General features: G+C 34.5%; 5 protein-coding genes and 1 non-coding gene across 7 annotated transcripts; 1 reads left to right on the forward strand and 5 right to left on the reverse strand.

Annotated features, from left to right (window-relative positions):
• Positions 1 to 12: 12 nt before the first annotated feature.
• Positions 13 to 7088, reverse strand: LOC125813844 (uncharacterized). 2 transcript variants are annotated; one of them, XM_049493314.1, is made up of 12 exons: positions 6873 to 7088; positions 6640 to 6724; positions 6450 to 6552; positions 6197 to 6346; positions 5581 to 5712; positions 4959 to 5085; positions 4839 to 4877; positions 4671 to 4745; positions 3717 to 3776; positions 3193 to 3257; positions 1213 to 1303; positions 13 to 268 (listed from the first exon to the last, which is right to left on the reverse strand). In XM_049493314.1, the coding sequence occupies exons 1-12, from the start codon at positions 7059 to 7061 to the stop codon at positions 227 to 229; spliced, it is 1158 nt and encodes a 385-aa protein (XP_049349271.1). In that variant the 5' UTR covers positions 7062 to 7088; the 3' UTR covers positions 13 to 226. The 2 variants fall into 2 exon arrangements, with proteins under 2 accessions (XP_049349271.1, XP_049349272.1); XM_049493315.1 differs by lacking the exon at positions 3717 to 3776 and having other exon boundaries at positions 6873 to 7069.
• On the reverse strand, positions 2836 to 2954 carry LOC125814047 (5S ribosomal RNA). Its single transcript, XR_007442100.1, has one exon. It is a non-coding gene; the product is annotated as a 5S ribosomal RNA (ribosomal RNA).
• An 898-nt stretch (positions 7089 to 7986) lies between the features above and the next one.
• LOC125813845 (uncharacterized) lies at positions 7987 to 10353 on the reverse strand. Its single transcript, XM_049493316.1, has 3 exons — positions 10239 to 10353; positions 9974 to 10134; positions 7987 to 8310 (listed from the first exon to the last, which is right to left on the reverse strand). The coding sequence occupies exons 2-3, from the start codon at positions 10119 to 10121 to the stop codon at positions 8168 to 8170; spliced, it is 291 nt and encodes a 96-aa protein (XP_049349273.1). The 5' UTR covers positions 10122 to 10134; positions 10239 to 10353; the 3' UTR covers positions 7987 to 8167.
• Positions 10354 to 12520: 2167 nt separating this feature from the next.
• Positions 12521 to 13266, forward strand: LOC125814029 (uncharacterized). Its single transcript, XM_049493499.1, has 2 exons — positions 12521 to 12571; positions 12688 to 13266. Exons 1-2 carry the CDS (start codon positions 12521 to 12523, stop codon positions 13264 to 13266), a joined length of 630 nt encoding a protein of 209 aa, XP_049349456.1.
• Positions 13267 to 13677: 411 nt separating this feature from the next.
• Positions 13678 to 15787, reverse strand: LOC125813835 (uncharacterized). The gene is made up of 3 exons (XM_049493305.1): positions 15732 to 15787; positions 15126 to 15645; positions 13678 to 13800 (listed from the first exon to the last, which is right to left on the reverse strand). The coding sequence occupies exons 1-2, from the start codon at positions 15769 to 15771 to the stop codon at positions 15146 to 15148; spliced, it is 540 nt and encodes a 179-aa protein (XP_049349262.1). The 5' UTR covers positions 15772 to 15787; the 3' UTR covers positions 13678 to 13800; positions 15126 to 15145.
• Positions 15788 to 16428: 641 nt separating this feature from the next.
• On the reverse strand, positions 16429 to 20379 carry LOC125813829 (probable arabinose 5-phosphate isomerase). The gene is made up of 3 exons (XM_049493298.1): positions 19550 to 20379; positions 18512 to 18735; positions 16429 to 16817 (listed from the first exon to the last, which is right to left on the reverse strand). Exons 1-3 carry the CDS (start codon positions 20195 to 20197, stop codon positions 16661 to 16663), a joined length of 1029 nt encoding a protein of 342 aa, XP_049349255.1. The 5' UTR covers positions 20198 to 20379; the 3' UTR covers positions 16429 to 16660.
• Positions 20380 to 24776: the final 4397 nt, after the last annotated feature.

A 24776-nucleotide genomic window follows, 5' to 3' on the forward strand; every position in this document is an offset into this window, starting at 1 on the left:
CAGCAACATCAATACACGTTCCCAGAGGCTCATGTCTATCTTAAATTAGTAAAGAAGCTTATCTTCCAGCCTAACATATGTACAATGAAGCACAAGCCCTTCCACATTCTTTCCAATATCTACTATGAACAAGTGTAGAACCAGATACAAAACCAACAGCCTAATAATATCCCAGTGTGCGATGTCCACGATGCAACTTTAGAGTCCAATCTCTAAATAAGCTTTTTTATTGAACATCAGATGTTTTGTATGTGCGGGTGATTCGGATCTGAAGCAAATGATACACAAGGTTGCTTTTAAAAACTTATCGACACAAAGTTGAGCAGGAAAAATATTTACAGGATCATTCAAGGTTACAATCAAATTTCATTCTTATGCATTACAGGCTCAGAGGCCTACATCCACTACTGTACTAGCAACCACCACAAATAACTTTTCAGATTTCAAAGAAGACAACATAAGAGGGAAACCAAAATAAGCACTTAAAAAGAAAAGAAACAAACAAATCAAAGATCATGGGGATTTGAACATGGCCGTGGAAACTTAATGCTGGGAGTCCATGAATCCTATGGTTATAATTCTTTCGTCTTCCTTGAAATGTCCAAAGCTAAAAAGGCTATGAAACAATGATATATATATTTATATATATATATATATATATATATATATATATATATACAGAAGATGATACAATTAACTCCAAAAGATTAATTACTATTCATGTGACTCGCACACTTGAAAAGATGAACGATGTGAGTTGTGCTACCGTAGCAAGACTTAATATTTTCTTTTTTTTAAAAAAAGAACCTTAAAAGTTTACACTAACCAAGAGGAGCAAAGACGAAGCTGTTTAATTCCTCATTCAACTTATTTTAGCATTAAGTTGTGCAAACTTGCTAATTTAATATTACTGACTTGTACTGAACTTATTTTGGAAATCCTTCCATCAATCAATCAATTACAGCTCATTCACAAACTAGTTGGAGTTGGCTATATAAATCCTCTCTATCAATTCTGCTCTATTCACCCCATCTCATTCTAGTACTAATCAAAGGTAAATTAGGGCCTATAAATCTCATGTTTATATTTAAACAAACAAGAAATCTCTAACCGGAATAATCAGCGAAAGATTAATCTTACGACCTATTCCCCCATTTTAAAAGAGTTGGCTCCACTCCTATATTTGAAGATTCAAGCATGAAAGCATATTACCTGTGCAAATGCATAAATAGCTCGCACGATTCTAGCATAATCAGTTCCAAGCATTTGAATGACAACATCTGCTAGAAGTGTTCCCCACAGACTGCATAAAGTGGTCACAGACTGTGTAAGAAGAATAACAGGAGATATACAAAACCAGACCACCTGAGAACTGAATACATTTCTCCACCCTCTTCATTAATAGAGAAAGCAATTGGCAACAACGTCACAAGAAGAAATTAAATAAAAGAGTGAACCATATTTAAAAGGAGTTTCCTAACAGCACCTACAGAGCCAGTTCGAAAATGAAACATCTTTTCCAAGTGAGATGAGTATGGAAAAAGCTCCACGAAAACATTCAAATTCTTTATCAACTATGTAAACCAAATAATAGAAAAAATATGCAGAGCTCTGTTATAAGCTACAGCTACAACACAGTAGGGACTAGGGCATAAGGCTCATAATTCATCATTCAGTCATACATTATTGAATTTTATGAGTATACACTACTGCTGAAAAGTCTTGAGTTGAAACATTTGTCACTTGCATCAGTCAGTTCAATCGAAATGACTACAAAATCCAATATGACCACGCAAGACAGTAGGAAATCTTGACAACCAGAAAATCCAACATAACCTATGACTTCTCCCATGTACTTGGCCCCACAAATCTGTTAGGTAATTGAAGATACAAAGCTTCAATTTAAATTTTGCAATACTGCAAAAGAATATACAGATCCATTTATCCTTAATTTCAATACCAAATGATTCCTTGTTAGTCCAGGTGCTTACATAACATGGAATAAGTTACAACAACTCAAGAAAAAAACTACAACTCAATTCCAGACTAGTTCAGCAAGCAATATGAATTCTCAGTATTCATTCCACTTCATTTGAAGCCCAATATGTATTTTTTGTTTATTAAGACAAACTAGGGGTTCTCTGTTGGTGTCAAACTTAGCTCAAATAAGTGAACCGGCCCAACCTGTACAAGTTTGGGTCTCTCGGGTTGGACATAAATTCATTGATAGGTGAATTTGGACACAAACTAAATTAACACATCTAAAAAAGTATGTAGTCAATTTTGACTCTCAAGGTAGCCGAAATTTACTCATAACAAGATTATCAAAATAGTTGAGATTAGTTTGTGCTCATCAGACGCTCTCTCAATATAAAGAAAAGAAAAGTTGTCACTTTAATTCTTTGTTGTATAACAAAACTGACAAACAAACGGAAAATTATCATGAGAGAGGCAATTTGATTATGACTCACTGCTTTGCCCCAACTTGACCTAACCCATCTTAACCCTACCAAACTTTGGACGGGTTGAATCATGATCAATTCATTGACTCAACCCATTTTAAAGCATCCAAACTTTGATTCAACCCTTTTATTTGACACCCCTAAGGTTTTCTAACGTTAGAGGTTTTCAAACTTATATGTAGATAGTTGTTGAACCTTTTTTCTAATAGCATGATTCTCTTTTTTATGAGATGAGGGTTCTTAAATCTAAAAGAGTCACCGGGTCCAGCTAAACAAATCGAACATAGAGGATTGACATGAATGGGAGCAAAATGTCAGATGTGGATCTACAACTGAAGGAAGAGGATTGTTTTTTTGTTTTTTCTTTAAAAGAGGGCTGCAACACGAGGACTTCCCAGGGGGTCACCCATCCTAGTACTACTCTCGCCCAAGCAGGCTTAACTTCGGAGTTCTGATGGGATCCAGTGCGTTAGTGCTGATATGATCGCATCCAACTGAAGGAAGAGGATTGTTGTTTCCAATACTCTCTTTATAGAAAAGAGATGAGTACTCTGATGACAGAACAATTTCAACAATCGACATTAATGCTACAGAAACTTTAGTTACGAGGAAGGCAAGTAGAAGAACTAAGTGATCACTCTAGCAGATATAAACAAGTGAGCAAATAGTTTTTTCCTGAGAAACTAAAATTGTGAAAGACATGGCAGTGTGGCAGCACAAAGGAGATTACATTGGGCCAAGAAATGACATCATGCTCCTTAAGCCAAAATAACGGGAGGCAGCACCTGCTAAGCCCTGTCAAAAACCAATAACAATGAAATGTTAGCATGTACTTAGAACTCTAAAGAAATCATAGTTTTTGAAGCAGAGCCTGAAAGAGAATTAGTAAGACCATCATAACAGGTTTCAAGAATTATTATTATTGAAGGGTCCTTCCAAGTCACATTTCTATTTTTCATTTATCTTGTGTTGATCTGGGATGAGGATGTCATTTAACCTATAATTCAGCATATATAGGCTTGAAAATGATTAACTATCTTCAACAAAAATGCACATAGAAAGTGTGGAGAATCTTAGGAAATTAAGGAGTATGAGGCTGCATCATTTACGGAAAAAGATCAACTTATGACCACTCTTTCTATAGCGGTATCTGTTGGACTTTAGGAGCAGTAAAACAAGTACAGACAGTAATCTTCAGTAGTTAAGCAGAATCGGCTACCCTCAAAACAGTGCATATTCATAAGATTCAAAAACCTTTTTTGCAGCCAGCATGGCCAATCTGGACTCCAGGTTAAGAGCCGCCACTTCTCCACCCTAAAACCAACAAGAGCCATGTGAAGTCATGAAAGTCATGCAAGAGAATCACAAGTTAATTATCATAACACCTCCAGTAACCACGGCAATGCAGGGAAGACTTTATTATTATTTGTATTTGGTTTGCCAAAGACACCTGTTAGTGAAAGAACAGTCTCTCTCTTATTTTTACTTCCGTCCAGGAGATTTTTGTTAAAACCTGTCTGGTTGCTACATATGAAAAGGAATTTTCTGGAAAGTCAACTTTGTGGAACCTAAAACATTTTTCGTGCATTTCATCACAGGGAACCTTTTGGAAAATATGGTCAAGGAAATTCTTTGTCATGGATTTTCCTCCAAATTAAGTCTAGCAAGATTTGCAGGACTAATTTAGGAAACTGATTTACTCTTGATTTTAAGCTTTTCTTTTCTTCTCAAACAAATGCATGCAACAAATGTTAGTCCAACTATTTACTTTTACTTGCTACGATTTCTCAAATCCACATTTCTAGCAAATTTCTTGACATCCAACGAACCTTAACTCTAGCAGATGTATTCAAGACAGTCTTAATGTACCGTCAAAATGCCAAGACTACTCAACTTTTGGATGCACTCATACTCAAACAAAATCCTTGAACAAGAAAAATGGATTAAAGAGATGCCAGAACCCAGACCAAACAACTTCCTCTATAATAAATGGTTAAACAATCATCTTTTAATTATATATAATTATATAAATGGTTAGCCAATTTTATGACCATAATCACACGTGAAAAGAAATATAGGTTCAAATGTCAAAGTACATTAACTGATTCAGGTACAGCGCACATTAATTGGTTCAGGAACAGTAAAGAGACCCATTTAAAGTGTCTAGTGTCAGCTACTGTCTCCAACAAACTCAGGACTTTTAAGCACCTTTTTAAGAACTTCCCTACTAATCTGATAGTTGGCAGCCTCCAATAGCATCTTCCCTGAAAATCTCCTGGCTAACTAGAGAAGCAGTAAACATTATCCGTGGTTAAACAGGATGAAAGCACAGGATAAGGAAAGCAAATTGTAGAAATCACAAGGTATCAATTATACCCCGTTGTATATCTTCCCCAATGTTAGCACCCCTCCACCCTAAAACACAAAGATCGTGTTAGCTAATGCATAACCAAAAGGCTCAAGAGAGATACAAGTTTCCAAAATATAAGTAGAAACCTTTAATATTACTGAACGAACCCCTTCTGCCCCAGCTTTTATTGTGGCAGCAGCTTGTACCTTCCACTTACTAAGCCCAAATTCTAGACTACCATGCCCATCAGAAGCATCCAAGCTTTCTTTTGAGCTGTTGAAGATACATATTTGCCATATAAGTTCCAAATAAGAGTCAAGATTTCCACACTAAGAGAAGAAAGAAGATAAATCACAGCAGAAGAAACTAGAAGAAATCTCCTACATAGAGACTCGAGAATGAAGGGATAACTGGTCAAATCAATCTGACAACCTTGAAGCACGCCAAACCCAATAGAACTGATCAGAAAGGCAAAGGAAATCGAGAGGGAGAAAATCAATAAAAACAATATATACGTCCCAATTTATAGGACACTTTCTATTTTCTGGCAACCTAAAATGTTCACAACATTCCATCAGTTCTTTTATAAGGTAAGGTAGCGTTCACAACATTCCACTAGTAACATCATCTTTTTAAGATGAAATCCACTAGTAACATCATTCTATACAACTTTCACAACTTACACAAAATTAAATTCATTCTACTAATCAAATTTAAACTTTATTGTAGGGTAGTATTTTTCTATCAAACAAAAGGAAAGTGATTTACCTTGAGTACTCTTGCAGCAGATGAAGAAAAATCTCAGCTTCCAGGTCTTCTGCAGATAATTTGGCTGAGCACCTTATAGTTAATTTTTCCCTGACACCAAGCAATACCTCCCTATACGATGGTCTCCTACCCCTAGATTGAATACCAAACGACATCAATCACTGACATAATGAAACAAACATAAGAACTAAAATAAAAGAAACATGTTGAAGGTTAGGAAATGGCAAACCATTGTTTGTATAGAACTAGAGATCAATCGGGTGATGATCACCACTTATTTCATCACCAAACTAGAGATGGATCGGATGATGATCACCAGTTAATTCGGTTTCATTATCAAAGTCTACCCTTCCACAAGCAACCAATAAAAATCACTCCCATTTGAACTCCACATAATCAACCACCGAATCCTTTAATAATTAGCTATCAATAGCTTGAGTTATGATGATTCATAATTTGCAGAGAGTATCCATGCAATTTACATAAACAACTCAAATGCTATCACAAAGGTCAGGTTCGAACAATGAAGATAACATCCATTGGAGTAATTGGACTGAAGAACATTTTAAAGTTCTGATTAAAATACAACTATTCTAAATAAAAGAAATAGAGAAACCTCAATGTGGATCGTGCATCAGCTGCAAGGTATAAAAATCTTGATTCAAGCATTGACAAAAATTCATCCCTCTCATCTGGGTCTTCTCCGACCATAACATAATCAAATTCAGTTCTCTTTGTTACTGACTTCAACAATGGGCTAAAGTAACTGAAACATAAAAGATACAAGAAGGCAAATGTGCTAAGAATGGTCAAAGCACCTTATTTTTCATTAGAACAGTAAAAAGGAACATATTGCAACTGTTTATTACCTTGGACCAAATAAAATTCTTTGAAGTTCATACAGTTCAGAATCAGTGGCGAGTTCGAGCACAGAACGAAGATCCGGATCAACTTCGCTGCTGCCGCTCTCCTCTGTAGTGTATTTCACAATTCATAACAAAATTCAAAGTAAAACTACCAGTAATGAAGAGAAAGCCATAAAATGCTTTAAAAGTACACCTCGAGATTGACTTGAAAGTAAGGCACGGGCAGGATTTAAGAGGAGCCTTGAGCCGGAGCTTCGACGGCAATATAATTTGATAATCTATAAACATAAAAGTAACAGAGTTCATATAGAGTAATTACATAAATACATGTGAAGCGGAATTCAGCGGAAACTGCAGGTACAGAATCGACATTCTCAATTACTCATACTGGAAAATACACCTCGAGAATAAGGAAGTAGAACTTACTTTTTGACGAGAGAAAGTGGTGAGTGGCCAAGTAACAGGGAGGAGAAAGGGAGGTTGACGTAGATAGCCAAAATGAAGTGGCCGCCGGTGGAATTGGTAGTTCAGTGGAACGGAGTAGAAAGCTCCGGCGGTACCCATTGTTGCGGACACAGTCTGCTCAGTTCTGTGAGTCAGTGACCACGCAAGCATATGGCCAAAATGGGGATTTCTTTAAATTGACAGAAATACCCCTCATAATTTTCCAAAATAAATAGTGAATGTTGTATTTTATAAAGTGTACAAATACAACATTTACTATTTATTTTGGAAAATAAGAACCAAAATAAGTTGTAGTCTGTTTCATATTACTTGATCATGTTAAGAAAATGATACACCCGCGAGAAAACTTTAATTAGAGATTATTTTATTAAATTGATTTTATTAATGATGTTTTCTCTACTTTTGACGGTTATTTAATACCAAGGGTAAAAAGAGAAGAACAGGATAAAATTCTCTTAACTTTATAAATTGGACAAGTAAATTAAATAATTATTTTTAATAGAAGAGTCAAGTGAACATAAAACGAACAAGTATTTGCCAAATGGCATTTAGAAGTCCAGTCGCAATTACAGCCATTTCTTCGCACTTGCGATGCTTAGGCATGGCCAGAACTCTGCGGCGCGGATGATTGATTTGCCGGAAAAGATTGATTGCACAAAAAGAAAAAACTTGTTTGTATAATGTGATATTTTTGAACATATATTGACTGGAAGAAAAATAATTTCATTGAAAAAAAAAGTATTTTAAGACCACTGCTTCACGGAGAACATTATTTGGAAACAAGCCTTCTACTTTAATCTTAAATGTTCCATTTGACCAGCTAATGAAATAGTATTTGACCTGAAGTTTACAAAATTGAAGAAATAGTAGTAAGATCTTGTTGAAGTGTAGAAATACTATCGGATAACCTTTGAAGCTTACGCCAAATGATAAATCATTCCCACAAATAAGTATTTCCTCTTTATAGAATTAGCTGCTAGGAGAAAACTTAGCCAGATTAAGCATCACTTCTCGAGTGCTTGCAGCATTTTTACACAATAGCAATTGAAATAATAGTGGCAAATATAATAGGCCCTCATTGAGAAAATAATTTAGCATTGAAACGCTGGTCGTTCTCCACTGGCTAACACACGCAGCCTTATGTGTTATGCCTGTGGAAGGAGAATCCTTAAAAACTTGGACAAGAATTAAATAGGACATCATGCCTCAGTTTTACTGTAAAACTTTTACATACTGATCTCTGAAGAAAAGAAACTTCATCCCTTCTTGTCGTAGGCAGCTATATTTTGTGGTTCACATTCAGGACTAAATAGACGAACTAGCAAAGCGGTGCTTGAGCTCACAGTAACAGCTCCACAAGTTGCCCATCTAAGACTTCTAGGAACTGTGATTCTAGGACCTGTATTATTAGGGTACGACATGCAATATCAGAAAAGAAATAACATGCATAATCAAGACGCGGTAATCTACAACAACTTTTAATTAAAAGAAGCATGCCCTACAGAAGAACTGTAGATTGTAGGAAATTGATGCAACAATCTTTTTATCTATAAAATTCAGAAGTCATTCCAGCAGTCAATCAACTACTTTAAGGTGCTGTACAAAGATCAAAACTGAGAATATCAAATACATGCAAGCACATGAAATTCCCAAGTTTATGGTCAGTGACCGATCCAGGATATTCACTAATGGGTTCAAAAAATTAAAAATATAGTGCCTAGAATTTGAACTTGGAACCAATTTTGAACCTCCTAAACTAGTGAGCCAACCTCTAAGTCTTGTGCTTGGGAGATTCAAAAAAATAAATATATATATATACACGATGTAATTTTTTGCAGAGGGGGTTCGGGTGAACACCCTAGCCCCCTCCTAGATCCGCCCCTGATCCTGGTGACCTTCGTCTCTTCCTTGTTGCATTTTAGAGCTTTTCTAGCAACAAAAGATCCAAACACTCAGAGCTCAACAAGAACCAAAGTCCTGCTTAAATGAACCCTGAAACAGTACTCAGACAAAAGTGTTCTTTCTTTGTCATTGGATCAGCAAGGATGTGATTCAGATGGATCAAGAGATGACAAGGTATGTTGTGGACTGGGAAGTGCCGAAGAAGGTTGGATGCTTTAAGTCATTTTAGATACGGCATGACAACTCAGGAGGAGTAGAAATTTGCCACAACCTAGGAGGGCAGCATACAAGTCACAATATGGGTTCCAGTGAAGCTGATTAAGTCATTAGTAAAAGCCGAAGTCAATGAGGTTACTAGTGTGAAGAAACTGAAACCTTGAGCTCAAGGACATAGTTTTCCAATAAAAGATCGACCTATCATATAACTATTGTAATGAAAGATATATCTTTAGATGATGAATATGTACAGATGTATTCCCACTTAAGTCCACTGTCCTCTTCCTTCTTCCAGCCTGCCTTATCCGGTTCGCTCTCTTCTTTAACCTCGGGAAGTATTTCTTATATTATACTTCCCCAGAAGACAAGCTTACAAACCCAACTCTACTGCCAAATTCCTCTCTTTTTCACCCCTTTGCCTCACCGCAACGACAATATTGTGAAAAGGATTAATTAGGCCCATCTTTACCCAAACAAAGCGACGACCATTACTACATTGATCCACCCTTTTTATAAGTAGAGCATGACAGTGAAAGAAGAAGGATACAGGGTGGCAACACATGGAGGAAGATTTAGAGCCTAGGAACTGCAACTCTAAGCTTGAGAACACTCTAAAAGATAAATTAACGAAAAACAAGGTAAATGAACTGAAACAATCCTCTTGCAAAGCAACAAGCTCAAACAGCACTTGATCTTCAGAGAAAAAATCTTACCTTTAAATTTAAAATTTTGTTTCTCAAAACAACATGCCATTTTAGATACTTGATATTTGTAAAGCACCACACTAATTAATATTAGGAGATCAATCAATAAATTAAACAAACACATTTTCTCATTGTTGTAAATTTAGAGATAAAAATTCCATTTAGTGCATTCCAATTGAATTCCTAGGTCCAAAATAACACGAAGATTAAGAACAACCGCAGGAGAAATATAAAACGAACCATAGTGCAATCGGCAAAGAATCCAAAATCCTAATGCTCCTCCAACAGAAAAGATCCCAGCAGTTTGTCTCATTAGTCTTGTGCAAGGTTTTGCATCTGATCTCATTAACTCTCCATCCGAATACCCAAGCATACGCCTCAAAGCCATCACCCCAGAAACCCTGGATTACAATGAAACTTTAGTTTAATAATAATGAATTTAGTCAAATAATAGCTTCGCTTAGGCATTTTCACAAACAGGTTGGTGGCAGTATGTAAAACTTACTCAATAATCACCAAATGCACAATTGAATCGCTGTTGCAGCTACTGAAGACAGGGTTCTCAAAAATTTTGTAATCCTTCTCAATTACAGCTCTGCTTCCAAAAAGTGGGTTTTTTTTTTTTTCTGAAATACTTTGGCAGAGTAGAAGGTTAAATAGGGAGAGAAGCAGCGTCAATTCAATTTCCATAATTACCCATTCTGCCTGTGCTCTTGTTTCAATTTGTTTGTCCGATTTAAAAGAGAATATTTTTTATAGCAATTTTTTAACTTTTTCTACATGATATGTTTTACATCATAGTATTTAAAAGTATTTTAATATATTTGACATATTTTTAATTTAAATACTATTTCAACATAAAATAAGATAACGGAAAAGGGTCAAAATTGCCCCCGAACTATATGAAATAGATCATTTATACCCTTCGTTACATTTTGGGATCAAAAATGCCACTATTGTTATCCTAAGAGACCACAAATACCCTCAAGAGTTAACACCCCAATTTTTTGTTGACGTGGCAAGCCACGTGGAACTAATCCTTCCACCTAAGCGTTGCCAACTAGGATTCACTACAAAAGAATTAGACATTTAGCGGCAACAACAGTCGCCACAAAAGCCCAGAAAATCGTCACTAAAAGTTTTTAACATTAAATTCTAATTTTCTGTTTTTTTCTTCATTATTTTTAAAAACCAAATATGATATCGATTAAGTAGGAGTTTGAAGATACTATATGTTTTATTTTTATGTCATATGTAAATGTATAAAATGTACAATGATGCATTATATATATATAGTAGGAGATTTGAATCGAGAAGTAATTTTAATTATTTTTCGTAATAATATTGGATGTTTTTAATATGGATATTGCAAGTTATTTATTTTAGAAAATTAGGTCGCAATCGAAAATTAATTATCATATTTTTTTGTTGAAAAAATAGGTTTTACTAGCGAATGGTTGTTGGAGCCTTAGTCGTCACTAAAAATCACTCATAACCTTTAGTAGCAATATTTTGGGATTTTGTGGCGACTTTGTCGCCACTAAAAGTCAAGTTCTTTTGTAGTGAATCTTAGTTGGCAATGCTTAGGTGGAGGGATTAGTTCCATGTGGTTTGCCACGTCACTAAAAAATTGGGGTGTTAACTCTTGAAGGTATTTGTGGTCTCCTAGGATAACTGCGGGGGTATTTTTGATCCCAAAATGTAATGGAGGGTATAAGTGGTCTATTTCGCATAGTTCAGGGGCAAATTTGACCCTTTTCCGATAAGATAAATAAATTAGAATGGAGAGAATAGTAATTAGGACAAAAGTATCCCTATATTGAACTTTTCTCATATGGACATTCGATTCTTCGATTTGATTATTTGGATTTCGATTTGGAAACGAATTTGGTTTTTTTTTTAAAAAAAAATTAATTTGATTCGATTTTTCTAAAATGATTTTTTCTATGCAAATGAGAAATAAAAGGAAGATCAAATCATCAAAGTATAAAGAATATTTAAAAAAAAAAAAAAAAACTTAAAAACATTTAGTAGCAGTCAGCAAGGCAACACTACTAACAACTATGTAAAATAAATAAAAATGTCACTCGTGTTTATTTTGGTACAAAAATTGTTCTTTCGAGTGATTATATTTTATTAACATTTTTACATTTAATACAAAATTCTTTCTTAAGCATGATCCAACTATTTTTATCAATGATTATAAATATTTATTATAAAAATTATGATTACGTGATTAAAAAAAATATGACAAATAGTACTTAATATTTCAAATAAAAATAATACATAAATACATAAAGATTCATCATTATCTTTATTCACCATAAATCTCTCTCCTCTATTTTCGCCTTAAACCGGCTCCACCAGTTCCCCACCCATCCATCAACGTATACATCACATCTCGTTCTGATATATCAGGTAGTTCTGATACATCATGTAAAGTAAGGTTTTGTGCTAATGTTTCAGTTTTCACACTATGGTGATGATGAACTCTTCCTCATTTCTCAAACAGTTGAAGATATTCCAGAAAATTCAGTAGATCTAACGTTGCAATTGCCCGATCATCTTCTTCATTCGATATTTTCCTACCTTAGTTTTCATGACCTACTTAATATCCGCCTTGTTTCGAAAAATTGGCATCGTAATATTCAATCCCTTTTTCATGAACAAAATCCTATATATTATACCAGCGATTTCCGAAAATCAGTCCTTTCTTTTCTCTGTGCTTTTAAAAATAAGTTGTTCAATGCTGAACAAAGAGTATTGTGCATTCTATTTTTCAATGACATGAATATCCGCGATACAATGAAATTGCTGGACGGAAACGATTTCCATGAAGTATATTTGAGAATTGAGAGATGAGATATGCTCAACATTGTTATTACTGTTTGCCTTATATTTTTCAGTCGAAATGTCTTACTGTTCTTCATTTAACTGATTGTGAACTTGATTAGGATGTATTATGTGGTGAAGGAATAATTTCATCTTTGCAAGAGTTGAAATTGGAACGCATCATATTATGTGAAGATATACTATCCAAGTTTATTAGTAAGTGCCCTAATATTAGAGAATTGAGTTTGGTGAATTGTTGGGGGATAAGCTTTATCGTATTAACTAAGTTGGATCGTTTGAAGAAGTTGTATGTGAACGTAGGTGATTTTAATTCTTTTACCAACATACAAGTTATTGTCCCGAGTTTACAAGTTTTCCATTTCGTGTCACGGAGTTGTGAAAGTAAAAATGTTGCTTTTAACATGGATATTCATGCTTGTAAAATGTTACGGGAATTTCACTTGGATTGTTGGAAATTTCCCCATGGTCTTGATCCTGAAAACTTTTGTTCAGATTTTCCTCATCTTGAAACTTTGTTACTTGGGCCTTGTCAGACAGAGAAGCCTATCAGAATTTTGAGTTCATCGCTCAGAAAATGGACCTTATCCTTCCCACAGGTCTATGAATGTGATATGGTTTCGTCTCCTAATTTATCTTCTTTCCAAATCCAATATAAGGGTACAACATTTGAAATAATTTAATCTTGAACAGGAAGTAATCAAGAAGTTGTATGGCAGAGGGGATCGCACTTGTTGCTCAAGTACTCATGACAAGTGTTGGCGCCATTTCTTAAAACATTTTGAGGTTAAAGAAGAAAAAATAGAGCAGTCCGTCACATTAAGCTCCTCGAAGGTTATAATAGTTGCTAATGGAAAGAAGTACAAGTTGACAAAGCTCATTTTCATATTTACTTGGCAATTCAATAGTTAGTTTAGGCCACTGCTTTTTAGTTGGATGAATTTTGGTCCGCACTAAGCACGGCTCGAGAGCTGTAATAATTATATTCATATGATCGTTTTGATTGCCCTCTTCTCTTCAATTAGTAGTAATAGTACTAATATATATATGACAACTTATCTTGGAAAACTTACTGGAGGTTCCATGTAACTTACTAGTGGGTGACAATGGGAAGAACTTCACAAGCCTGCTGAGACCCAGTCCATGTAAGGTAACAATGCCAATCAAGATATTAACTGGACTGGAGATGGCATCTTCTGCATTGCATCCTTTGTTCCCTGAAACACCAAATAAGTTCATAAAAGCTCTCTTAATCTCACAAGACGGCAACTATTTATAACCTCTGGTAGAACTATCATCAGACTATTCTTAATCTAAATTCCTTCTCCAGTGACAGTAATAAAAGTTAAGAAGATCAGAGGAAGAACGTGTAATACCATCATTACTAGTACAACTATTAGCACCAGCAGGAGGCACAAAAGATCTTATCATCAATGTGCAAAAGGCAGAAGCAAAGAATTATTTTGTTATAAGTTGAAGGCAGAGGCAAAGCATAATTCTTTATTTCTCATCTGGTAAGTCAAATGACGCCATCCTACTTCGATTGAACAAGCAATATGAAAGTAGTGTCCGGGTCAACTTTCGCGCCCTTCGACTAATTCCACGGGATACTTACCACCTCCTATCAGTAACATGTACCAAGTAACTATGTCCACCAAGGCGATGGGAAGAATTTTTTGTCTTCGCTGGGATTTGAACATGAGACCTCAGTATGCATCCTACCTTATCCAAGAATTTTAACAAGAAAATATAAGCCAAGGCACATGCTAGTCAGTTTTAAAAGACAGAAGTAAATTAAATTAGAGTGGGTGTAAATACATGAAGGAGTATACTACCGCAAATCTTTGTTCAACAAAAAGAAATGAGTCCATATTATGAACTAGATAGCATCAACTATGGAGGGCTGTTGAAAGAGGCTCCACAAAACTAAACAAACAATTTCTACCCTTAGGAGGGGAGGTTGATGGGATTGTTCCTGCTCTATTCCATCAAAATTGCAGCGGAATCCCAACTTCTGAATTCCAAATAGTAACCAATACTGGCCATTTCTACACCAGTTTGCTCACTTGAAGCAACACAATCAGACAAACTGAGAGACCTCCAATGCTACTTGCATATATTATATGGTGACCACAGAGACAAGGCATTGTCACCAGTGCCTCCAAAGCCGAATAAGATGACTGTGATTTATCATCTTACTTCCTATCAATGACTGCACAAACATTGGCCTGTCAATCCACATTTACAACATCTTCTTGCCCTCGTCTAATGCTATAGCAGATAATAAAAGACATATGTTCCCATTAGAACAATGCCACTGATATTGAGAGGGGGGAAATAGTACCAGTATTTTATGTTTGACCACCAAACATCATACATTAAGAAATCTATTTCCAGCAAAAATCCTAAAGCATATTCATGACCTTAGAAGGCTAGAAAGGTTTAACCACAACTTAGTTTTTAACAATTAACAACAATAGCTAGCACATCCGTAGCTGAGCTACAACAAAAAATATTAAAGCAGTAAAGCTCACGCAATTACTAATTAATGGCAAATCGGTTTCAGTTCGTCGAGGTAGTAGCAGGTGGACGTCTCAATCTTTGTAGATGATCGATCCACTGATCCTCCGGAACTTGACTGGTCCAATCAGGAGCCACTCCACCAAAAGAAATCCTACGCATGGCTTCCATTACTCTCGTTGCATTCTCCGTCGTCAATGGAGTGTTGCGACGGCTCTCATCCTCTCTGAACGCTCTCCGTACAGCAGTATCAGACGCCGCTCTTATTCTCTCCTCCTCTTCTTCAACCTCACTCTTATGTTCACCATCCTCGTCACTTAGATCCAGTGATGATATCTCGTTTTCTACGCAATTCGTATAACCATTAGGGAGGCGATGAAAATAACTAGATTCGTCGCACTCTTCATCGTCGGAGTTCTGAACATGATTTGGAATCTGATCGGAGATCTGCAAATCGTCGTCATCAGCGGTGGAAGAGATTGGCTCGTAATATTCCAGCGAATCGTCCGGGTTCGAGTCGGAATCACTTCCGGCGGCGTTCTCTGCAAAATAAAAGCACATCAGAGAACGGATTGATTGAGATACATAACCCGTAGAGGCGAAGAAGGGGAATTTAACATTTACTAACCTTGAATGAAATCCGGTGTGGAATTCAACTGAGCGTTCATTTCCTTTGGAGAAGTTACAGAATTTTGAGGCGAATATTGCAGAACCGATTGAGGTAATAGAAAGGAGTGAATATTCAATCGAAATGATATTTTATCAGATTATAACTTACGACAAATATGTTTTTTTTTTTTTTAATGACAAACACGTTATATGCTTTATTCTATAAGAAAATGATCAAAATGGTCTTAACGGATGGGAGTGTATTAATTTGGTCCTCCGTGTATATTCTCTTGTAACAAAATCTAATAACCGTTTCCAGCATCAAAGACGGATTAATCGAACCCCAATACAAATAATGGAAAAAACGCATACATTTGTTTCTCAACAAATTACAAAATGATTGACACCTAACTTCGTCGCAATTGAATTAGTAATTGTTACATTGACAACAAGTCTCTTTAAAAGCATCATTTGCATAATAGAACACAAAGACATTGATAAACAATGACAAAGAAAAGCCACTCTCAGGTCATTCATAGATAGTCGGCGCTTTTAGTCATAGGCTATCGCCCATTCCTGATAGCCACAGCTCTGCCCGTTCCCTATTCCATTAAAGAATGAATGGGAATTGATCTGACAACAGCTGGGCAAAATCCATCTCTTTCCATTCAATGTAGAGTTGCTACAGATCTCTAAATACAACATTCGATTAAAACTATAATGAATAGAGGATCATCATTATCACATTCTCCCTCGTTGTACATTGTAACAGGGCACAAATGATGAAGGGTACAGAGCTCTAGCCCAATCTATAAGTCCAATAAAATGACTATAATATTTTACTACTAATATTCATCATTGCTATAGGAATAAAATAACATCAGCTGAAGAAAATAGGGTAAGAAACCCAACAATATACAAAAAGAATTAATGATAATGACAAGAACTTCACAAGCCTGCTGAGACCAGTCCATGTAAGGTAACAATACCAATCAACACATTATCTTGATCAATAACTGGCAAGAACTGGACTGGAGATGGTGGAGATTCCATCTTCTGCATTGCATCAGCTGCCATAGCATCTGAACCAATTGTCCTTGGTTTCCTGAAACACCAAGTAAGTGTATAGAAATGTTTTAATCTCGGAGGGTAACTATTCATAACATCTGGAATAAGTGTCATTACTCTTCATCCAACAAAAACTATGTTAATGTGTGAGTGTATATACATTGCCATCTTACTTTTTCAATATAGACCCATATCAAAGTTGTGCTTCACATCCTTAGCATCATCATGTGATAGTGAGAGATACAAGGAAACAGAATCAATTATATACCAACATAACTTCTCAGTGAAAGGATGAGTGAGACGAAAATTCTTTTAAAGAAAGGGAACATATAATATCAGAGGAAGAACGTACAATGATATCATTACTACTACAACTATTAGCACCGTCAGGGGCCAGAAAATATCTGATCAACAATGTGCTTCAGAGGCAGAAGAGCAACGAATTATTTTTTTATAAGCTAAATAAAGGCAGAAGAAGCAAAGAATAATTCTTTGCTTCACATCTGGTAAGTCAAAAGATGCCATCCTACTTGGATTGAACGAGGAAGAAGAAAGTGATGTCGCAAAATTCAAATTCTAATTGGGAGGGAACTTGAATATTGACATCCCAGGAAATATCCAATGACTTATGCAATGTTTATAACAGTAATTTACGAGGATCAACAGTCTGTATCCTACCGTATGCAAGAATTTTAACAAGAGAATACAAACCACGGCCTAATACATGCTAGTCAGGCTTGAAAGACAACTAAATTAGATGATCTGTTTTATAAATCAAACTAAATAATTGTTTAACAAAAAAAAATTGGTCCATATGATGGTTAAAAGAGGATCTATAAAACTAAACAACCAATTTCTACCCTAAACTGTTTCTGTGATGGTGGTGGAGGGGATTGGGCACTGTGACTTAGGTTCAGCAGTAAAGCAGAACGAACGTGAGGGATATGGGATAGGCATTTGTCAAGCAGACAAGCTTCAATCACACTTTGAGCCAAGCCTGGTATTTAAAAAGAGAGGGTCAAGAAGCAGGCCCTTTATCTGTTTGCGGGGTATTGAAGAAGAAGGTGGGGGTGAGGGTGGAAATGCTGGGTTGTTCCTGCTCTATTCCGCCAAATTGCAGCCTAATCCCAACTTGTGAATTCCAAATAGTAATATTGGCCATCTCAATGCCCAATTTTCCCACTTGAAGCAACACAATCAGACAAATATGAGAGTCTCCAATGATACTTGACACTTGCATATGATTAATCATTTACTTCATTTCAACCGCTGCACAAACCGTAGCCGATCAACCGGCATCATTTCCTACATCTTGCCTTCAGCTAGTGCTATAGCAGATCTTTATGCAAAAAGACGTACGTTCTTATTGGAACAATATGCCACTGATATTCTGGAAAGGGAAAGATGACACCAGGATCCTAAGTTTGACTGCCAAAGAAAATTAAGTGCCACGCCATATGTTAATGGAACACTAAGGTCTATTTCCCTACCATGACATCAGCAAAAGTATTAAAATGCTCATGACCGTACAAGGCTAGAAAGGTTTAACCTCAACAAAAATGTGCTTGTCGAAGAATTGCTCTTTTATTCCTAAAGGAATTATGTGTCTTTTGTGGAAGCAATATATCTTTCTTCCTTTCTACTTTTCTTTTTCCAGATGTTCTTTTTCCCATTGATAAGGTCTTTCGGTGATGGCACAAATATGCAACAGAGATACAAGTAAGAAATTACCTGTTACACATTTCTCCAACTGTAAGCTTGAAGATTCCTTCTCCGCTGGCTTTCAATGTCCGACGTAAATCACCATCGGTGAATGTGCCGAGCAGATGAAACTCCTCATCAATAACAAGAAGGCACCCGCATCCTTTGCTTGTCAGCTCTACAAGTTGATCCATAATAAGATCTCCTTCCTTGCAAATTGGAAGATCTTCTTTCTTCTTCATCACATCTCTAACCTGCAAAATTAGATGGCAAGCTCAGGAGTAAGATGAATATTCAACTTCAGCTGCATAAACTTTTACCCCCTCACTTGTTGCAGTAATACAGTTTCCACAAGTTATTATACCCGTTTGGCTCAACCAGATGAACACATACGAAAAATTGATGCAATTCTCACAAAACGGATGAAAGTTAAGGCAGCTAACTAATCAATAGTCATTGTATATCAAAAGATTTCGTGACAATGAGAAAATCAATAAGGCATTGTTTGAACAGTTTCTGGGGGGCTATAATCTTCTATTGAGGGTGAAAAAACCAAACAGACACCAGAATCCAACAAGTCCTTAAACTCGCCCTCACATCAATTGCAACAGACAATAACTGCCTATTGCAATTTAATAAAACACAAGCATTAACACTTAAAATAACCTTCTAACAGCCAAGATTTGGACAAATAAATAACCATCCAACACCCAGGATTTGGACTGATTACTGTGCATTTGCAAAAATATAAAAAGCTACGACTAAGCAAATCATACACATAACAAGGTACATAAAACCAAGAATATTGTATCTCCCAAGTCATTTTTCCAAGGTCCAACAGAAACAACAACAAAAAACCCACTATAATCCCACAGGTGGGATCGGGAGAAGATAGTGTGTATGCAAACCTTACCCCTACCTTGTGATGGTAGAGAGGTTGTTTCCGATAGACCTTCAGCTTAGCGAATATTTCCTAGATCTTACTTCAGAACAACAATAAACACAGCAAAAAAATAACATTTCACAATGGAGCATTCAGAAGAAAGGAATGATATTACTCTTCCTCACCTTGAAGATCAAACTTTTCCCGATCCTCCCAGCAGGGTGATTGGCAGCATACTCCTCCCGGCTCAAATTCCTCGCCCCCATCAAAGCAATCGCCACGGTATCTCCAAACACCATCTGAATTGCAGTAGACGTCACAGGTGCCAAATCAAAAGGGCATAATTCTCTCTCTAAAGGCAAATGCACATTCAGATCACACACACCCATCAAAGAATTAGGCTTTACCGAAGTAACCGAAATCAAAAAGACCCGTTTCGCCTTTGCACAAGGCACAAGCTTTAACAATTCTTCCGTATTCCCACTCTTGCTAAACATAACCAAAACATCTTGTGGATCCAAAATGCCAATGTCTCCATGAAGGGCATCAACAGGGGATAAAAACCCAGATTTGATACCGAGAGAAACAAGGGTCTGTGAGATTTTCTGGGAAACAAACCCAGATTTCCCAACACCAGTAAAGTAAATGGTACCTTTGGCATTAAGGAGAGTTTGGGTAAAACTAAGAGTTTGGGAAAGATCAAGATTTTGAAAGAAATGATTGAGATAATTCTGCTGGGCTTTGAAGAGTTTAAGAAGTTGATCTGGGTCAATTGAATCTTGCTTTGCCGAGTGATGAAAGAAGTCCAGATATGGTGGTGGAAGAGACCCCATTTTTTTGGGTTTTTTTGGATCTTGATTCCTCGGTTATCTCCTCCTCCTTCTCTATTGAAAGGTACTACTACTACCTCTGTAAATGTGTGTGGTAGGGAGAAGAAGCCGAGAGAGAATGTGAACGGTTGATATAGTTCAATTATTCACGCGGGGATTGAGAGGAAGCTGGTATTTAGCAGAATTCAGTGTGGAATATGCAGATCAAGTTGTTCTCTAACTGTAATAACCAAGGATGGGGTAACGGGTAAGTAATCTTCATCATCTTTAAATAGATCTCGAGTTCAAAGCTCGGATACTGCCTTTGTTAGAAAATGTTTTACTCTATTTAATAGTCAATTTATTTTATTAGTGAAAATATACAATTAAAGGATGGTTGTTTAAGAGCCTGTTTGGATCCAAGTGGTGGGAGCTAAGGGTGGACGTTTGGTTCTTCGGTCTGATTTTATCAAATTTTATTTTGATTTCTTAGTTTTTGATTTTGAAAAAGTGTGCACTAAGTATGAAATGAACTACTTCGTTATTTTTTTAACTTCGATTCAATTTAATTCGACATTTCTTAGACGATTTGAAAAAAGCTCACCTCTGATCATCTCGAGTTTGAATTTCAAAGGAGAAAGGAAAAAATTAAGTTTACGGTGCCACCCCAAATGAGCTGCATTACGCGATCATAATCCAAAGTCGCTATCTTTCCAAACAACCGACACACTGCCTCACAAACTATAAAGTCATTATTGAAAGTGATATCCTAGTGTTTTGATGGACATATATAATTATCATGTAAGTTTGATATAAACACTACAATTATCAATAAGAAAACTAGGAACTGAAATTTTAAAAATAAGCAATAAGGCATCCTGTTTAAACCAATAAAGAGAGGGACTGAGGGATCATTTGGTATGAAAGCATTGAATAACTATTTCGGAATTTATATAAAGCTTGATTGGAATAAAATCTCAAAATAACTTATTTTGAGATTATATTATTTTTTTATCCAAAGATTAAAAATAAAATAATTAATTCTTGAATTACTTATTCACCCACCAAACGAGCCATAATAATATTAGTGATTGAATCAAAATTTAAAACTTAGTCCATAAGTAATAAGATATGCTTTGTATGACAGTTTGGTTTGATTAGAATTCAGTCGGAATATAAGATTAGTCACAAAAACCTTGTGCATATTTGTTCACAAATTTATTTTTTAAATGATATTAATAAAATAATATGAAATCATCTCATTAAGTATAAAATAAATATCTAATAAATATTATTAATTTTTATAATTTTAAGTGGTATTGATCAAATGATTTTAAATTTTTACTTTGAAATAAATTATATATATATATATTTATATGGTAGTAAATCATCTCTTTTTTTTTTTTTTTACACGTAGAGGTCCATTGAATTTTACTAACATTCAAAATAATAAAACTATAACTAAAGATAACAAAAGTGGGTCTCATAATTTCAAGAAAATTGTACACTAGGTCTCATAATTTCGAAAAAAATTATACACTTACTAAATTAAAATAGAACAATTTTTATTTTTTTTTGAAAATGCACTTGTTGCTGAAGCAGACACGTCGATGAAGACGTGTCTGCTTCAACTTGAAACTCTCTCTTATATAATAAGAGAAACTTTTGTCATTTTAAATTTAATTAGACTATTTTTTTTTTGTTAAAAATAAAAAGATCACAATCATTTTACCATAATTCATATTAGCGTGTATGGCATATTTCTGCTTATACGGTTATATTCTCCTTATATTCAAGTTCTTTCAATTACAACACGTATGAATATATTATATGCATCATCTGCTAATTTATTTTATTTTTTATTATGGGTAGAAAGGGGATGTGCCAGGGACTAGATTATTAGACCAAAGTTGACAGATATCTAGATATTAAATTTAAAGATGTTGACACAAATTAAAATAAAGTATTTTCTTCTACTTTAAACAATTTTCTAATTGTAAATTAAATTTGAAAATGACTCTTCTGAAAGACCTTTCATGTGTACAGTTCGTTTTAAAAAATTATTTTCAATGATAAATCTTTAGATGGACCCTTTACAACACCTAAATTACTTTTAATTTGCTAGATTTATATATGCTGTATCTTCTGTTTCTTTTTTATTTTCTTTCTTCAACGACATGATTTATTTGTCTACTTTGGATACCCACCACAGCATGGCATAAGTTTTTTTTTTCATATTCGATATTCGTTATTCATATTAGAACTTGATTAAATTTAGATTTGTGTCAAAAAATATCATATCATAAAATAAGAAGAATAAAATACTTCTTAATAAAGACGATTTCATACCCAACAGAGCTTAAAATTGAATTCTCTGATTAAGGATTATTAAGTACTCGTCACTATTTACAAGTCCACAACCCCTGTTTCAAGGGTCTTTGTTTATCTCTAATTGAGCTACTCCTAGGAGGATAAATTATGTAAATTGTGTAAGCATGTTTAAATTTTGACTTCACTCCTGTCATCCTCATTTTTTTTTCAACTTTCCTATAGATGATACAATTCCTTTACTGAATATTTGTTTTTAAAAGAATGTTTTAACTTGAAAAATAAATAAATCATAAACTTTGTACTTATCTTTAATGATAAGTTTTGACAGTTACACAAATACTATGTCGTGTTTATAATTACAATTTTCAAGTTTTACTACCACAATAAACATGTCATTATGATGTGTCTAAAAAGTACAAAAGTATTCATTCATTTTAAAATTGTTTTTAAATTTGAAAATAGTTTAACATTATATTTTCATTTTATTCAAAACATATTTTTATAGTCGTGAAAATATTAACATTATTAAGATCATAAGGGTTAAAAATCATGTATTCATATAAAATTATATATTTAAAATCACAATTTTTAAGGAAAACTTTGTACGTGTTAAATTGCGTCATATATTAACTAATATAAAGCGTATTACAGACTTGGAGTACTTATTTTGGATGATCTCATCATGTCATATATATGGACAGAAGCACCTGCCAATAATTTTACTTGACATGGTCCTCTGTGCAGTTTCAATTCTTTATATCCATTGAGATAAGCCGGTACACGGTGAAAATTTAAATTTGAAACCTCTGAAATTTAAATTTCTTAAATTATTGAGTTTACCTATAATCTTATGTTTATGGTATTTAAAACATATAATTTCTTGTCGAATAAATTTAGCTCGGATGAACACTCTTCCCCCTCTAGATCCGCCCCCGCCAGGCATGGGTCCTTAGAGGAACGACAAAATGGCATAGCATGACACCCTATAGACTAAATTAGCAATAAATAGCCCACTTTTAATTTTTTAGCAAGAAAAAAACTTTGTTTTATTTATTTGGCATTGAATTGTTATTTTTCTTTTCTTTTTTAAAAATGTATTTTTGTCCTCCTTATTTTTCTCAAACACACATTTGATTGCTGCTTTTTTTTTTTCTTGAAAAAACAATTATTGTTTTATTATTCCTATTTTATCTTTTTTATTATTATTTTGTCAACAGTTTTAAAATAGAGTTCTTTGTCTCCTTTTTCTCTTTCCATAATTCTTTTCACACGTATATTTGATTCTCTTCCTAATTTTCAATTCTTCTCCTTAATTCAATCTTTTTATGAAAATCAGATATAACAATATGTTTTTTCATAGATACTTCTAAAAATCATCTTTATATATAATCTTATTCTTGTCCAATTAATTGTGAATTTCATGATTTGTAGAATTGAAGTTTTTAAGAAAATTTAGGTTATTCAACCTTCTTTTGTTTTCTTTCTAAAATCCTTTTCATATTTATATTTGCTTCTCTTCTAAATTTTCTCTTATTCTCCTTAATTTACTCTGTCTATGCAAATCAGATATAACTGCATGTTTATCTATTGAGGGCTCTAGTTTGTGCATCTTTCTCCCATTCCGTCGGTCAACAACCAACTAAATCTACACTTCTTCCTTCCAATAATTTCTTTTAATATATAATTATGTAGCATTTCTTGCCCCATTAATTTTGAAATTTCGTGATTTGTGGAACTAAAGTTTTTATAACTTTTTTTGGCGAAAATCCAGGTAATAGTTTTTTGAAATTTTTGTTCTCAATTTCATGGGTAAGAAAGATTCTCGTTAGATATTCGTAAAAAATCAGAATGTTGATTTTGATGAATACAACCTAATGTATACCAATGAATTCCAATCTCAATTTAAATTAAAGTATACAAGTTTATTATGTGAATACAAATCACTGAATACACGATGAATACAAACTAATGTATACATAGTGCAGTTTACCGTATACATAAACAAAATCACATGTACAATTAATGAATAAAATTTATATATGTATCATATTAATCTCATTCTTGTATTCATTATAGTAATACGTATAATTGATGGTAATATTCTTATGTATACAATATAAAGTTTATGTATACATGCTACAATTACTGTATACATCAATAAAATTTACACGTCTATTTTTATGAATATTTTTTTGTGAATACATATTTTTTTTTATGTATACATTATGTAATCACAACTTTAATTATTGTATAATTTATGCATATGTATTAT

Source organism: Solanum verrucosum, unplaced genomic scaffold (genome assembly GCF_900185275.1).
Source record: "Solanum verrucosum unplaced genomic scaffold, falcon-dt-bn FXZP01000205.1, whole genome shotgun sequence".
In the NCBI taxonomy this organism is placed as follows: domain Eukaryota; kingdom Viridiplantae; phylum Streptophyta; class Magnoliopsida; order Solanales; family Solanaceae; genus Solanum; species Solanum verrucosum.